General features: G+C 45.0%; 1 protein-coding gene across 8 annotated transcripts in view; it reads left to right on the top strand.

The window, feature by feature from the left end:
- Window positions 1–17,738, top strand: part of PTK2 (protein tyrosine kinase 2) — a 347,400-nt gene that overhangs the window by 208,856 nt on the left and 120,806 nt on the right. For all 8 annotated transcript variants that reach the window (XM_090040716.1, XM_090040718.1, XM_090040720.1 and 5 more), the window contains one exon: window positions 318–380. In XM_090040716.1, the coding sequence (XP_089896842.1) occupies window positions 318–380 (63 nt within the window). The remainder of the gene's footprint in view (window positions 1–317; window positions 381–17,738) is intronic.

Genomic DNA, 17,738 nt, shown 5'->3' with positions numbered 1-17,738 from the left:
GAAAGTGTAATGGATATATTTGTGCAGTTCCCTAAGCCAGTCTCATCTCCAAGATTTTTACTGAGCACATTGTGGCTATCCGATTTCTCTCCATTGTTTTCAAGGAACTACATGTACTTGATTTTGAGTGTCCTGTGTATGAAATGACTTTCCAAAAAAAAAAAAAGTATACTCTATTACCATACATGTCAATAAATATTTGAAGTAAAGGGTCTTCAGTAGTAAGTTGCTGAAAGCTTTGAATGCATTCATATTATAGCTTTGGGCTAATTCATCCAATAATTGTTGCTTGCAAATATTTTTTTCCCTGACTTTAGGAGATCCTACGGGGAGATGAGGGGCAATGCACTAGAAAAGAAGTCCAACTATGAAGTTTTAGAGTAAGTATTGCATTTTAGTTTGAGGCATGAAAAGCGTCTTGTATAAGAAAATAAAGATCAGTTCAACGAGAAGGCAAGCTCTGCTCCTGTCTTTTGTAGGACGGTCATGATAGTAAGACTGCCTTAATTTAAATAAAAACGTGAACCTGTTACACCTGATACATTTCAAACCGTTCAACCTATTACGATGGTGAGAGGTCGTTTAGCTCTGTCCGATCAAGATAAATTGGGTTGTTAATAGTTTCAACTCACTGATGTTCATTCTCATAGCAAGTCTTTTGTGTTCTGTTAAAGCACGTGGGATCAACTCGGCTAGCCCTACAATTCTTTGTTCTAAAATGGATTTTGTGTGTATAGTTAGGTTAATCAGTCACAGGAGTAATTTACACCGAGTTTTTAATAACTTACTGGCTACTTGATATTTCTACGATGTGGTTTTATTTTTCCTTTGTTTCTGTTATGTATGTGTTTTCATTGGATATTGCTTTTGTGGTTTAAAAAAACCAAACCCTGTTACATGTCCACACAAGGAGCCAAGAAGGATCCTTGTATTAAAATTTGACTTGTTCATATAATCACACTGTATATGGTAGATGACTTCAATCCAAATTTGAAAGAGCGCTTGAAAAGCTTTGCATTTAATTACACAGGAGGCAGCTGATTGTTAAACCATGTTAAAGGTCAGTTTTGTTTTCATTGCCTTTAGTGGAACAGTGTGTGAAAACTGACTTGAACTACTTATTATGCTTCTCTGCTGAAGAGATGGTGCATAGTATAGTGTAAAACAAAGTGAAAAGGTCAGTCCAGGACTGAAGATCACATTTTCTGGGTATATAACTTAAAATAAAAGTGGCTAAAAAGTCTTTTTGAGGGGCATTTAAGTACTTGTTTAGGTGTTGTGAAAAGAGCCCTTCTTTTGAAAGGAATAAAATTATTGCCAGTAAATATATCTATATGACACGAGACTACAAAACTAATGCTTTCCCCTTATACCAGGGAAAACGCACTGTGTGCGCATACTCAGGAGACTGGGAAGATAGGAGGAGTCCATGCTGCTGGGCACTTGGCTTGAAGTCCTGTGTTCTGAGCTCAGCTATAACGCTGTGCGATATTGAGCAAAGCAGCCTTGGTTGGCATCTCTGAAAATCAGTCTGTACTGGCATGTCTCTCATTGGGCACCCCAGATGTAGAAGCCTCTTCTGGCATTAAAAATCCTTCTGTCTCAATTTCTCTGCTTTTTACAGTTGAAAATATTTCTTACCTTATTCATAGGTTGTGTCTAAACGTTATGGTAGTTTAGTAGTAAAATGTGGATATCATGATTTTGAAGGATTTTGTTTTTATTGGGTACATCTACACGAGACACTGTGCCTCCGTAGCACCAGTGGGCCAAACTGTGACGCCACACCTACGTTGCCATAGTGACACACTCCTTTGCTATAGTACGTTGCTATGGTGACGTAGCAGCTAAAAATAAGTGTGCTGCTGGCAAGGCACAGTAACAGCTGTTATTGTGCCGTCATTTCGTACTTCCTTTAGGAAGTAAACTACTTTTAGGAAGTATTAAATGACAGTGTAGTAATAACGGTGCTGTAGGGGCATGTGTAGATGCCCCCATTGTGTAGAATATGGTGTCCTAATACTTATTTATGTATTCAGTTTTACATGCTGTCCTTCTCGACAAAGGCTCAGGGAAGCTTACAACAAGAGAACAAAACAGCTTGGAAAACAGGAAAACAACAAGAGAACTAAAGAATTTAAAGGGAAGCTAGGATTATCAACATAAAAATATCCCCTAAAGACTAATACAGCCTAGCCTTAAGTATTAAACACCTGAGCAAATACAGATGTCTTGCAACACATCCAGAAGGTGCCTAGGTTCAGACGCTGGCGGGCCTCAAGAGGGAGGGCGTCCCATGGCTGCAGAGCGACAGCTGAGAACAACCTGCTGCGTGGACGTGGTGTATTGATGGTACTTGCAGGAGTTTGCATTCAGCTGACCTTGGGGAGTGCGATGGAGTATAAGAGAGAAAGCAGCCCTTTAAGTACATAGGGACCTTAGGGCAATAATGCTCAATCTTTTGACCCTACAGGGTGGATAAGGGGCACAGGGCCAATAAGTGGGCAAGATCATACCCTGTATTGTGTCCGCTTGCCTGTATTAGGCCCTGCAGAGTCAATCTAGCATGTAGGGCAGGGGTAGGCAAAATATGACCCGCGGGCTGGATGCAGCCCACCAGGCCATTCTGTCTGGTCCGTGGAGCCCCTAAAAAATTTAGAAAATTAATATGTATCTGCCCCTGACTACCTGTCATGCAGCCCTCAATGGCTTGTCAGAACCCATTAAGAAGCCCTCCACCCAAAATAGTTGCCTTTCCCTGATGTAGGGTCATGCTCCCTGGCCAGCAGAGCTCCCCATGGGTCTAGACATTTGGCAGCAGGAGAGAGGCAATTAATGCTGCCACTGCTACGCTGCTGCCAAAATTTCAGAGCCAGGGGAGCCCCACAGGTCAGATTACATGACCCACAAGCTGGCTGGGGGTTGAGTACCCCAGTTTAGAGCCTTTTAGGTCAAAACCAGCACTTAGAATTGCTCCCAGGAAGCTCCTGGGAGCCAGTGAAAAACTCTGGAGCAGTGGAGTTATGTGTTTCTGCCCTCCCCAAGACAGACTATTGTGTTTTGCATCAGCTTCAGCTACTGAATGGTCTTCAGGAGAAGCCCTGTGCAGAACATGCTGCAGAAATCTAGCCTTGAGGTTACAAAGACATGGATGGTGATGGCCAGATCTGAATCTGAAAGAAAGGCTTGCAGCCTTCTCACCAGATGTAAATGGTGAAAGGCTCTCCTAGCCATTGCTACCACCTGAAGATCCAGGTGTAGCAGAGGATCCAGGAGCGCCTCCAGGCTGCAAACCTGAGTGATCGGGGGAGGCTGAATCCCATCAGTGAGTACTAAATACAGTAGTAGGGGTGCACTGATAGAGATTTTGGGGGCCTGGTACCAATAGCTGATTTTTAAGAAGGTGAATTGGCCAATACCAATCTGATTTCTGATATAGCTGCATGCAGCCGGTAAGTCTGTTGTGGTGTAAGGGGAAAGGGCATGGAGGATGCAGATCAACTGCTGGGCTGTTGAACAGCAGCTCTCCAAGCTGCTGGGCTGTGTTTCTCACTGCCTGCATGCTCTGCTGTAGCTGTGCGCATGCAAGGCATTTACTGGCCAAATTATTGGCCATATCAGGCCAAGTTCTGATACAATTGGACCGATATATTTGTGCATCTCTACTAAACACTTGCTCAAATACATAAATGTCTTATATAGATGTAAGAAAACAACAAAATTTATTCTCCCCCCAAACCCAAGACATCTGCTTATCACCATCACCTCTGCCTTGTCTGGATTCAGTTGCCATTAGTTCATTCACATCCAAATCCCTACTACAGCCAGGCACTGGAAAAGGACTGAGGCTGCAGGGCCAGGGTCAGAAAAGGAGAGGTAAAACTGGGTATTGTTAGCATATTAAGGGCACCTCACTCCAAAGCTCTGCACAGTCTCATCTGGCAGCCTTGTATACACATGGAACAGGACACAAAGCAAGGTAGAGCCCTTGAGGACCCCAAAGGAAAGGTCCCAAGGGGATAATGAGCCATCGCTGCCTTCTAAGGCCTCCCTGCTAGGAAAAAAGCAGCACAATTGTAGAGGGGCCTATAAATGCTTTACCAGAGATTCATGTCCAAGACTGTTGAAGACCACAGAAAGAACTAGGAAGATCAGAAGGCATAATTTTCCTTGTCAATCTCCAGGTGAAGATCTTCTGCTGAGGGCATGAGCACAGTCTTAGTACTATATCCAGGATTTCATAGATTTCATAGACATTAGGGCTGGAAGGGACCTTGGAAGATGAAGTCCAGGCCCCTGCCCAAAAGCCAGGAAGTCAGCTGGGGTCATAGGATCCCAGCAAGATAAGCATCCAATTTACTCTTGAAGGTGTTCAATGTAGGTGCTTGAACCACCTCCGATGGCAGGCTGTTCCAGACCCTGGGGGCTTGGGCAGTAAAGAAATTCTTCCTTATGTCCAGCCTGAAATGGTCTCGCAGTAATTTATGACCGTTCGACCTCGTCATCCCTTGGGGCGCTCTGGTGAACAAACGTTCCCCCAGATCTTGGTGGTCACCCCTGATAAACTTATATAGGTGGCCACCAGATCACCCTTGAGCCTGCGCTTTTCCAGGCTAAAGAGCCCCCCATAAGGTCTGTTTTCCTGACCTCTGATCGTGCGCATGGCTCTTCTCTGGACTCTCTCAAGCTTCTCCACATCTTTTTTGAATTGTGGAGCCCAAAACTGGACGCAGCACTCCAGCTGCGGCCTCACCAAGGCCGAGTAAAAGGGGAGAATGACATCCCGGGATTTGCTGGGGAAGCATCTATGGATGTAAGCCAGCATTTTGGTTGCTTTACTAGCCCCAGCATTGCATTGCAAGCTCATGTTCATCTTGTGGTCATTAATGACCCCAAGTCTCTTTCTTTTGTAGTGCTAGCCAGCGTAGCACTGCCGAGCCTACAAGGATGCTGCAGGTCTTTCTTCTCAAGGTGCAGAACCTTGCATTTTTCAGTGTTAAACACCAGCAGGTTTTCATCCGCCCATTTCCTGGGCCTGTCCAGGTTAGCCTGGATCACGTGCCTATCTTCTGGTGTGGATGCTTTGCCCCAAAGTTTGGTGTCATCAGTTGGCCAGTTTCTCCAAAAAGTGATCATGGGATACCAGATCGAAGGCTTTTTTGAAGTCAAGATATATGACATCAATCTCTTCTCCCTTGTCCAGGTGATAGGTCACCTGGTCGTAGAAGGAAATGAGATTCGTCAAGCAAGACCTACCTGCCACAAACCCGTGCTGGCTATCCCTTAGGATGTTGGCATCGGCCAGTCCATTAAGGATGGCCGCTTTAAACTTTTTTCTAAGACCTTCCCTGGGATAGAAGTCAGCCTGATGGGCCTATAGTTAGCTGGATCCACTTTCCTCCCTTTCTTGAAGACAGGCATCACATTGGCCTTCTTCCAGTCTTTGAGCACTACACCAGAGCGCCAGGAGTTCTCAAAGATCCGTGCCAGAGGCTGGTCTGTGATGCTCGCCAGTTCCTTGAGTACCCTGGGGTGCAGATTGTCAGGGCCGGCTGATTTGAAGGTATCCAGCTTCTCAAGGTGTTCCTTCACGAGGTCAGCATTAATGGAGGGCAGGGGATCTCCCTCACCTGGACCTCCCTGTCCCGTAACGGGCATGGGCGTCCCATGGGACTCATGAAAGACTGATGCAAAGTACCCATTTCATAGCCAGGATACAGAGGAGATGTAATAAATGGCAGTGCATACATGGAAGAGCATGCCTACTGTAGAGGTCTTCCAGAGCTCATTGTTAGAACCAATTAGATTTAAAACTGTCAGTAACTTTTGAAAGGGAACTAACAACATTTGTTTTTATGGATGATGCCAAAATAATTGATATAATGGAAGATGGACAGATTTCAAGGAAAACTGGGCTGACGTAGAGGTAAATGGGCATTTGACTGGCTAATTCAGTATTAGAAAATATAGAGACTCATGCACAATAACCCCAATGAAGGACTAGAGTAAGCCAATGAAAGTTGAGCGTGAAGAAGATCCATAATTTTTGACAACACCCACCCCGCCGCCTGCCCTCTCCCCCACCACACACACAACCCTTTGCAGCTGCTGTAGGTATTTCTTGCCTTTGTCAGTTGTGCTTGTTATAAAATCAGCTGCAGTGAAGGTTTCAGATAAAATTAAATCTGGGTAGGGGAAGCCAACATAGGCAGACAGAATCAAAATGCAGAGTAAACTGGGTACTTGAGGGCAACAAAGGAAAATTAGTTGTTACAAAGCCCTGCACCCAGGATAGAGATAAGGAGCAGAGATATAAGATTGAGGTGAAAAGGAGCAGTTGCACTAGATAAATATTTTGGAAGCGTAGCATGTTCTTTCCGTGCCACCCTGAGATCACTGCCTTTCCTTTTCATGACATTTGTTGCTTTATTGCTGAATTTGGGAAGAAGTAGAAAGAGAAAAGTAGAATAAGAAAATGATGCATGTTCTACAGCCGATCAACCTTATGGCAGTTGAACTGGGTGCAGTAATATTTAAGTGAATCAGTCCCTGTACTGCAGACCTGTTTCCCCGAAGTCACCCTCTGTTGGGCTCCTGTGTCCTCTTGTAGCACCTTAGCCACTCTTCAGTCGCCTCCCTCACTCTTACCTGCCATGACTTTGATGTTACTATGAACGTTTAGTAACATCGCTGCTTTGCGCTAAGCAAGGTTTTCTCCAAGTGTTCTGCTCCCTTCCGCCCTGTTCACCAAGATCCCCCTCTCCTTGGCCCAGTCCACGGACTCCTTCTACCCCCTGTTGAGTCTCTTGGGCTCTGAAGCAGCTCTTGGAGTCCCAGGTCTGAGGGTTTTTGTAGCTTGGTCACAGTTTGGTCACAGCTTGGACATCCTGCTCCACTTCACCAGGCCCCTAGCAGCTCATCAGTTCCACAGTGTGCTCAGAGCTGCTCTGTGAGGCATCTTCACTGGTCTCCTTTCCTCCCCTCTGCCACTGCGATGCTTGCAGTGTTCAAACCAGCCCACAACACAAACCTGAGATGCGTAGCTTCTGCCCCTTCTTTCAGGCCAACTGTCACAGTAGCTTCTTCCCATCGTGGCCTCCAGACTGCCTTGCCTCCTGGGTCCATGAGCTCACTTTCCCCAGTTTCTGCACAGTTCCTGTACCCCCAGAGCATGCCAGGTTCTGCTTCTGCTAAGCCTGGATTGAAAAAAACTGAGGCTCCAACCCTGAGATTAAATTTATACGTGCTTCAGTCAGCTTCTCCCCTTCCTGGCCACCTGGCCTGAGGCTCTCTTAACCAGGATCAGCTGCCTTCTGTTAGGACTGCAGCAAGAGCCTTAGGTGGTCTTCCTCTGTCAGCTGCACTGGGTTTGTCTCTTGCAGCTTGTCGATTTAACCCTTTGGCTACTGCAGCCCCCTCACTTCTTCTGTCCGATGCCACTCTCAAGCAGGACTTGGGTAGCACTCTTGCAGTGTTCTGGAGGCTGACTGCCACTGCTCCCCGAGCACTGGGCTTGCCAGGGGCCTCTCTGCAGTCTGAAGGCCACGTTCTGTCCCCTGTGGGGGGATACCATGGAGTGTCTTTGAAGCACCATTGCCTGCTCCGGCTTCCCCTTCTTAGTAGCAAAGTAGTGGCCGTTACACCCCTATTAATGGTATGTATAGAAAAGAGAGGGGTAATTCACCATGTTAGGCAGAAGACAGGGTAGATTTGCTCCTTATAGACTACCTATAGATTTAGAAATACAGGAATGGAAAACCCCCTTTACTTTCTTTACAGTAGGCTTTATAGAGCAACTAATTCAGAGATGTACAGCATAAGCTTTTGGGCTTATTTCATCAGATACTGTGTGAAGTAAGCTCTCTGGTTATGGAAGCTTATGCTATACGCATCTCTTGAGTTAGTTACTCTATAAGGGACAAATGTACCTGCCTGCTGTAGAGAAAATAAAATGTGTTTTCCATTCCTGTATTTATAAATCAATTCCTAAATCAGTTTCTACTTGTAGGATGACATTAATCACATTAGAAATGAAACCAGTAGCATAACCAAAGAGAAAGCTATTAGAATAACTGTATAAACCAGTACTGCTATTAACTATCCTTAACCAGATTAAGAAGTAAGCTGTTACAGTCTTAGTCCAGTACAGCACATTGGTTTCTGTCCCAGTTCGGTTCTGGCCCACTTACTTCATAGTCGTGAAATGCAGTCTCTTGGTGTTTGCTTGTGATATTTATATGTTATAACTAGGTACACATTTTGATTGATAAAGCTTGTTCTCTTATTTATGAATCTGTTATACGTTGCAGACCACTGCTGTGACACTGCATGCTTTTTTGTTAAATTCTATTATAATTAAGAATTTTGCATTTACAATTTAATTCAGAAGGTAGGACATGCTATGTTAGCCTGTATATTCTCTACAGTGATTTCTGTTGAGATTTGCTGCCCACTCAGCTCTGCAACCAAAATATATTATATAATTTAGTTTAGTAATACATTATAGAAGATGGTGTCAACCATGTGCTGCAGGGTTACGCTAGCAATGCTGGAGGAACTTAGGCGACTTACTTTTCCAAAATTGCTCTCTAAAATGTTTAATGTTAACTAATACATTCCTCGTCAAAATGTCTTTGCATGTTATTTAGACAGCAGTGATCTGTCAGAATAATCTAATTCTACATGGGATGCTAAATTGCACAAAATTTGCATTTAAAAAGAAATACATCAATGGGTTTAACATGTTATGAAAGTTTTATAATCTTTCAGCGTAGTGTAAGAGTTGCAGAGATCAGCATCGACTGTTGCTAATGGGGACTCCTCTCTTTTTAATCTATAATGTCTTTTTAAAAAGTGTGTGTTATGAAATAATAACACTGTGTACCTTTGGAGGGTGCCTCAAAAATATTGGGTTTTATTCTTCATAATCCTTAAGCAAGTATTTAAATTCAGTGCATTTTATTTCCCTTTGGTTTCATTGCTTGGCAGCTGGTTGTACATCTATAACAAGATGACTAAGAACAACTTTCTAAGTCAGTTTAAAGATTATTCTGTGAAAGGAGAGTCAGACTCATTTGGCCCTGGATTCAGCCAGCGGGGCTCAACACTTGACTACCAGAACCCCTGTGGCATTGGCGTTAATCCTGCTTCAACACAGCTCTGGAATCCAAATAATTAATACCACTGGTTCTTGCTTCAGTTTTTCCCTTGTGCTGATTTTTTTCTTTGCTGCCAGGGGCAACTAAAAACCCTGATTTCAGGAGCTGAGGGAGAGGCAAAGAGCACTAGCTCCCTGGGTCTGAAGCCATACTACAACAGGAGGGATTTACATGAATGCTACAGAGATTCTAGCAGCTGCAGTGATCTGAATCTCGTTTTAACTTCTTCTCCCCTTTAAAGACACCAGTGTAGAAGGGTTTCTTTCATGTTCGCTAGGAACGTGGGTAGACATGGTCCTGACGTTGAAGAGTTCATAACCTGTCCATCATATCTTAATTTTTTTTTATTCCTGTCCTTTAGTACCATTTCAGAAGGTTACAGCAGAAAATTACTTATCCTTTCAGTTTTCGTCTCAAGTTTGGAGACTTGGTTTTTTTGCTAGTGTAAGAGTGATGTGGTAGCTATGATGGTCCAGAGATTATGCGAGTGGCAGGCATTTATTCAGGTGATCGTGTTTTATTGGATCAACTATATGATTGGGATGGCATTAGACAAGCTTTCTGCATCAGACCTAATGAAGAATGTCTTGCATTCAAATGCTTGTCTCACTCAATCCCAACTAGACAGTTGGTCCAATACAAAACATCACCTCAAGAAATCATTTTATCTTGCATTGTTTCTAACATGAATTTTTATGCTACAGTTCATGCAAATAGTTGATGTTCATGTGGCATTTGATAGAACCTAGTGTGTGCTGTTCACGTGACGTGGCATAAAGACTAGCTTACAAATATTGCTCTGACAGGTCAGAGCATCCTTCTGTTTCATTCATACCTGCTTTAAAATTAGGTAGAAAACCGTACACGGGAGTTATTAAAAAAAAATTAGAGAAGGTCCTCTTTTGATAAAATGTTCATATTACATGTTGATGCAGATTAAACAGTAAGCTGAACCAAAATTCTGGATCGGCCCCCAAAGGTTGGCAGAACCTACATTTGGATCCAAAATAATGCTACTTGGGCCATGCATTTATGTGTATGGATTTGGTTTTTGTTTTTACATCCCCTTTCTTTTGAGCTCATGTGTATGCATGAACTAGGGTGGCAATGTTTGTCAATATTAGCTCAAGATGGTTTCATAGTTTCATAGTTTCTAGGGTTGGAAGGGACCTGAGTAGATCGTCTAGTCTGACCCCCTTCCGTGGCAGGAAAGAGTACTGGAGTCAGACATCCCCAGCAAGGGGTTCCTCTAACCTCCTCTTAAAGCCCCCCAGGGTAGGAGCCTGCACCACTTCGCTTGGAAGTTCGTTCCAGACCCTAGCCGCCCTGACCGTGAAGTCGCGCCTCCTAATATCTAACCTAAACCTTCCCTCTGCCAGCTTGTGACCATTATTCCTGGTCACTCCTGGCAGTGTTCAGGGGAACAGGGACTTCCCCAGTGCCTGCTTATTCCCCCTGACTAGTTTGTAACAGGCCACTAGATCCCCCCTCAGCCTTCTCTTGTGGAGGCTGAACATGTTGAGGTCCCATAGACTCTCCTCACAGGGCCTGCCCTGCTGTCCCCTGATCATGCGAGTGGCCCTCCTCTGGACCCTCTCCATGCTGTCCGCATCCCTCTTGAAGTGCGGTGCCCAGAACAGAATGCAGTACTACAGCTGCGGCCTGACCAGTGCTGCATAGAGGGGGAGGATCACCTCCTTGGACCTGCTTGAGATGTATCTGTGGATGCATGCCAAGGTGCGGTTGGCTTTCCTGACTGCATCCCCACACTGCTGGCCCATGTTTATCTTGGAGTCAATGATGACTCCAAGATCCTTTTCCGCCTCTGTACTGACAAGAGGGGAGTTCCCCAGCCTGTAGGTATGGTGCCGGTTGTTCCTCCCCAGGTGCAGCACCTTGCACTTGTCATTGTTGAATCCCATCCTATTCTCATCTGCCCACCCCTGTAACCTGTCTAGGTCAGATTGTAGCCTATTCCTCCCTTCTAGCGTGCCCACATCCCCCCACATCTTAGTGTCATCAGCAAATTTGAACAGGGTGCTTTTTACCCCCTCGTCCAAGTCACTGATGAAGATGTTGAACACTGCGGGCCTGAGGACTGAGCCCTGCGGAACCCCACATCGCTCCAGGTTGAAAATGACCCATCCACCACCACTCTGGGTGTGGCCCTTCAGCCAGTTGGCGACCCAGTTGACTGTGTGGGTGTCGACACCACAGTCCCCCAGTTTCTTAATGAGAACAGGGTGAGAGACAGTGTCAAAGGCCTTCTGAAAGTCCAGGAAGACTATGTCCACTGCTACCCCTGCGTCTAAGGATTTGGTGATCTGATCATAGAAGGCCACCAGGTTGGTCTGACAGGACCTGCCACTGATGAACCTGTGCTGGTTGTCCCTAAGCATGAAATCCCCTGCTGGCCCCTTGTGGATGTGCACCAGAATAATTTTCTCAAACAGCTTGCCTAGGATCGAGGTAAGACTAACTGGCCTATAGTGTCCCGGGTCCTCCTTCTTACCGTTTTTGAAGATTCAGACCACGTTGGCCCTCTTCCAGTCCTCTGGCACCACACCAGAGCACCACAAGTGCTCGTAAGGCCGTGCCAGGCATCCTGCAATGACTTCAGCCAATTCCTTTAGTACTCTAGGGTGGAGATCGTCTGGACTGGCTAACTTGAATACGTCCAGTCCCTCCAGGAGCTCCCTAACTAGTTCCTCACTAACCCTTGGCCTGGGTGTGCCTCCCCCAGGGCATGAGGGGGGTCTTGTGGGGGGGGTGGCTGTTCCGGTCCCTGCTTAGGAAGATTGAGGCAAAGAAATCATTAAATCTGTTGGCTTTGTCATCTGGTGTGACAACCAAATTTCCTAACGTGTCCTGCAGGGGCCCCACATTACCCGGAACCTTCTTTTTACCCCCTATGTATTTAAAGAAGGACTTCTTATTGTCCTTAATCCGGGAAGCTAGTCCCAGTTCCATCTCTGCCTTGGCCTTCCTGACTGCCCCCATACATCGCCTAGCAACTGCAGTATAGTCATCCCTGGTGACATCCCTTCCCTTCCATTGGGTGTATGCCTCTCTTTTAGCTAGGAGACATTCCCGGATGCTTTTGGTGAGCCACGGAGGCTTGTGTGCCCTCCTGCTCCCTTTGATCCTCATTGGGATTACCTCCCTTTGGGCTTGGAGGATCGTCTCCTTAAGGAGCGACCACTCTCCTTGGACACCTGTCTCCCCTCCCTCCGGGACCTCAGTGCTTCCCTGACTATTCTCCTTAGCTCATTGAAGTCTGCCCTCCTGAAATCTAGGGCTGCTGCCTTTGCCACCTTGGTCATGTTACTCCAAAGTGACTGACTGATTAAAAAAAACAGTGGCTATTTTGAAGCTGCCTATGGGCTTAAGGCCACTAAAATAAAACTCTTGGGCTCCAAACATTGTCGATCACACTATGGCTTTTTTTGCACTCTGAAAACAGAATACCATATGCACAGCTATACATATAAAGAGCAGGCTGTCAGAAAGCAAAAAGTGGCATGCCAGCTTGTACTGCCACTGCTGGCCTGCTGGGAGATCTCTCTTTACATAACATGTGTCAGGGGCCTTGGGAATAGATTCATGGGCAGTGGACAGGTGAGGTGATTGGAGGTACATGATAAACTTATATGGCTATTCATTTGAGCCTGTGAGCCAGCTTACAAATGTTGATAAGTGGAAAATGCTACTGTACTTGAGGTTGAGGATGAGGTTGGAACTACTCAGTAGAAAGCTGAATGGATAGCTGCTAGATTCCTGGCTCTGGTACAGTTTCCACAGTGGAATGGGCAGTCTGACTACTTGAAATCCAGAGCTAACAAAGGTAGTTGTTAGACTTGCTCCATGTACATTTTTGTTAGCCAAAAGGATAATCAAATCCTTTAAGCATAAGAAGTTACAGTAGTAGTTGCTGTAAGGATTTTTACTATATGGCTAGCGATAGAATTGTAATTACAAATACATTTAGATGACTGAAAGGGAGCTTGATAGTTTGGAGACAACTTCACTGGTCAGTGACTGCCACGCCATTTGAAACAGTAGACCACTATCAGCCATCAGAATTTTTCATGGACTACCATGATCACCTCTTGGCCAAACTGGCCAGTTGTGGCCTTGGCTCCACCACGATCCGCTGGCTGGGAAATTGGCTCCGTGGTCGGACCCAGAGGGTTGTGATGGATGGCAGTCACTCATCGTGGTGTCCTGTGACCAGTGGGGTCCCTCAAGGCTCTGTCCTAGGACCCATACTGTTTAACATCTTCATCAGTGATGTGGATATTGGAATCAGGAGTGGACTGGCCAAGTTTGCCAATGACACCAAACTTTGGGGCAAAGCATCCATGCCAGAAGATAGGCGGGTGATCCAGGCTGACCTGGACAAGCTCAGCAAATGGGCGGACGAGAACCTGATGGTGTTTAACACCGAAAAATGCAAGGTTCTCCACCTTGGGAGGAAAAACCTGCAGCATCCTTATAGGCTCGGCAGTGCTACGTTGGATAGCACTACAGAAGAAAGAGACTTGGGGGTCATCATTGACCACAAGATGAACATGAGCCTGCAATGCGATGCTGCGGCTAATAAAGCGACCAAAACGCTGGCTTGCATCCATAGATGCTTCTCGAGCAAATCCCAGGATGTCATTCTCCCCTTGTACTCGGCCTTGGTGAGGCCGCAGCTGGAGTACTGCGTCCAGTTTTGGGCTCCACAATTCAAAAAGGATGTGGAGAAGCTTGAGAGAGTCCAGAGGAGAGCCACGCGCATGATCAGAGGTCAGGAAAACAGATCTTACGATGATAGGCTGAGAGCCATGGGACTCTTTAGCCTGGAAAAGCGCAGGCTCAGGGGTGATCTGATGGCCACCTATAAGTTTCTCAGGGGTGACCACCAGGATCTGGGGGAACGTTTGTTCACCAGAGCGCCCCAAGGGATGACGAGGTCGAACGGTCACAAACTCCTGCAAGACCGTTTGAGGCTGGACATAAGGAAGAATTTCTTTACTGTCCGAGTCCCCAAGGTCTGGAACAGTCTGCCAGCAGAGGTGGTTCAAGCACCTACATTGAACACCTTCAAGAGTAAATGGGATGCTTATCTTGCTGGGATCCTATGACCCCAGCTGACTTCCTGCCCTTTGGGCAGGGGGCTGGACTCGATGATCTCCCGAGGTCCCTTCCAGCCCTGATGTTTGTGAAATCTATGAAACCATACACTCTTAGCATAAAATTTTTGATTGACAACACTATTAATGTACAAGTGCCTCATGCATTCCACAGCCTATATACTCAGGGCTCTTGCAGACCACAGTCTGGGAATCGCAGCCCAGAGCAGCAGCAGCAAGGAAGTAGCTCAGAGTTGCCCAGCATATCTCCCCACTGCTTAACCCAAGGGAGGGCAAAATATGGCCCACAGGCTGGATCTGGCAAGCAGAGAGATATTTTCCAGCTTGCAGTGGGTACCCTGGTCCTACCTGGCCCAGGTGCCATCCAGCCCATGGGCATCCCACCATCTGTGGGCATGCAGTGTGGCTGGGGCAGCTCTGTAGCTGGACTCCACTTCTAGACAGCCCAGGTGGTAGTGGCTCCTTCTGGCTGCTGGGTGTAGGGAGCAAAGTGGCCATCTCCCCTTCCCCATGGCTGGGCCCTTCCTGCTGCAGGTTAGATTTGTCTAGGATGGTATATACCTAGATGATGCAACCTTATAATTCAAACATAGCCCATCAAAGCTTCCATGACATTCTGGTACCTTCTAGTTATTTTCCTCCTGGCCATGCTTACCAAGCCAAGAAGGTGATTCTGACTGGAGGGACCTGGGTAATGATGAGGCTGTCTGTCTTCCTTTCCCTTGTCCATGCATGTCTCTGAGTAGAGTTTCACTGGCAATGTCTATTGGCTCTTTAGATGCCTTTGAGGGACAGTGGATGCTTACCAGAGTTCTCTGCTTGGCTTCCTTCCTTGGCACTCTAGACATTAACCTATCACATTCACTCCTGTTCCTGTTTTGTCATTTGTTGTCCCAAGAAATTAGTTGTTGTGACCTTAGTGGTCTCCATCTAGCCATTGCAGAGGGCTTGTGGTTCCTGGTGGAACAAGGCCCACTATCATGGCACAAGAAATACCTGCAGTGAGCAAGGGGTTGGATTAAAACAATAGAGGGCAACCTTTTTGGCAAGCATGCCACAAATTATCCCCCTCACTCTCCCCAAGTCCTACTTAAATCCCCTTCACCTGCCTAGTCTGCTGTTCTGCTTTCTTCTTCCTGCCCTGTACTTTCTGCTTAATCATCTGCTCTATCTGCTACTATGCCGTTTATCTCCTCCCCAAATTACTGTGTGCCACACAGAGGCTGCCTGTACCACTTGTGGCACTCATGCTAGAGGTTGCCCACCCCTGAACTAGATGACCTGTGGTCCCTTCTAGCCCCACTTTTCTGGCTAGGGACAGAAATTACACACAAACTGGTATAAGTTATCAGAAACCGGCTCAAATCTGTAACACAATGGGAGTTCAGTGCACATAAACTGTTTTTAAAATGGCTGAAACCAGTTTAAGATAAACCTAGATGGATGTAGTATCAGACTGGGTGGATAAAAATAAATTATTTTTAAAAAATTTAAATTAGATTTTTTTATTTGATTGTGTTTTTTAAATATTTTTGTTAAGCTGCTTTAAAAAACTAAACCTATATAAAGATCGTTTTAATTTAAAATGTATTAAAGCTAGAAGATATCATCATGGAATAGGAATTATAACATCTAATTATATACTATTTGAGACAATATATTCGTGTAACCTTTTTGGAAAAGTTTTATAAATACGTCACAACAGGCCATGGACTATATTAGGGACCCAATCTTATGGGGCTCCCAGAGGCTCTTCTATAGATAAGTAAAGATTAAAGAAAACCACTCCACCTGAACTCGGTGCTCAGTCTATACGATCTCATTACATGTTTCTGTGATGCATGGTTTCAGTTCTAAAACTGGATTTGTGTCTCCAGAGAGACTGTTAACAGCAGTATATGGAGATTTGGGATAACAGACTTGATTACCTGCCCATCAGCCTTGTTGTCTCTCTGCAGCTTTGTGTACACAGAGTCAAGCCCTTACCTCTCTCTCAAAGTGCAAAGTTTCAAGAAGTTACATGAATAGAGGATTTTGGGGGTGGAGTAGATCTGGGCAAGGAGGAGGAGTCTGGAGATGCATGCAAGAAGGTAGGGGCAGTAGAAACAAAAGAGAAACATTTTAAGCAGAATATTCCAGAAGTCTGGGGGGGTAAGTTTGTGAGTATACCCTCTCCACTGATTTGAGATCTAGTGAGGGAATGTTATGGTGGAAGGGAAAAACTTATCATGGCAGCAGGTTTGCCAGGCCATAGAAGAGAGAAGAAATCAAAGATGAGAAGAAATGTAGAAGACAGTAAAGCCCTAAACTAATAACATAACAGCAGTGCTCCTTTGATGTTGTCCTGATACAGCATGGCAAAACCACACCCCAAATATCTATGATTAATCTAGTGAATTGGAGATAGTTCACCTCCCAATGACTTCACAGCTAGCTCTGGTAAATAAAATGACCAAATCATAGTTCAGTTTTCTGATGTAGCTGCAAAATTAATATGAAAAAAAATCAAAATAAATCAGTGCTTTAAAATATATAATGTGTACCTTCTAAAAATGAAACCTATATCTATCTCTGAGTTGTGAATAATATGTATTAAGGTTATATCAAACAACAAAGAATGCATTTTTTTTGTAGAAAACAGTGATTAAATCATTGCTTCCTGACCAGTGATTTAAATCTTGATTGAAATCAATTTGATTAAAGTCAAATCCACCCTGGTATCAGACTTAACTGATTTAGGTTACATTGGTTTATTGAACTTCTGTCCCAGATCTCCTCCAGATTCAAGCTAACTCACAGTCCCCCAGCATCCCAGGATGTTTTGCACCTCCCCCCGCAAACTGCCTCTTGCAGGGTGGGTGAGCTAGATTTGTGCTCAAGCAGGGAGGTGTGCTCTCGCCACACCCCCTGGCTTCTGGCCTGAGCCACTGCAGGCATGTGGCTAGATTTCTGGACTCTAAAGTCAATGTCTGTTCACTGGCTTATCTGTTCAATCTACGCAGCTTAGATTAACCTGTAAAGATTGAGTCAATTCAGCCTCAGGCTTTTAGACTGCCTATATTTATCCTCTGACTCTCTTCTCAATGTACTGTGTGTGCAGTAAGCATATTATTAGTGTTTCTTGAAATAATAAAAGATGTCGTGTTAGTTTCTTCATATCATTTCTTCATGACAGAACAGGACACTGTTTAAATCCATAAACACTCCACCCCAGACACCACTTCCTATACTGGTATCTTTTTTGTACTTAGAAGGTACAAGTACAACAGTTGCTGTGAAGTGGCTAAGGCAAGCAGTTTAATCGCACTGATTTTGTGCTCTGAAATTATTGTGAGCTTCATTAAGAAAAATCATTATTATGTTTTATGAATTTCTAAAATATAAATAAAAGCGCATAGCTGTGGAATCTCAAAAGTTTGTTATCAACAATATGTCTCTTGTT

This window comes from Crocodylus siamensis, chromosome 3 (assembly GCF_052110815.1).
Source record: "Crocodylus siamensis isolate JL-2025a chromosome 3, ASM5211081v1, whole genome shotgun sequence".
Classification (NCBI taxonomy): domain Eukaryota; kingdom Metazoa; phylum Chordata; order Crocodylia; family Crocodylidae; genus Crocodylus; species Crocodylus siamensis.
This window is presented reverse-complemented; position numbering and strand designations above follow the sequence as displayed.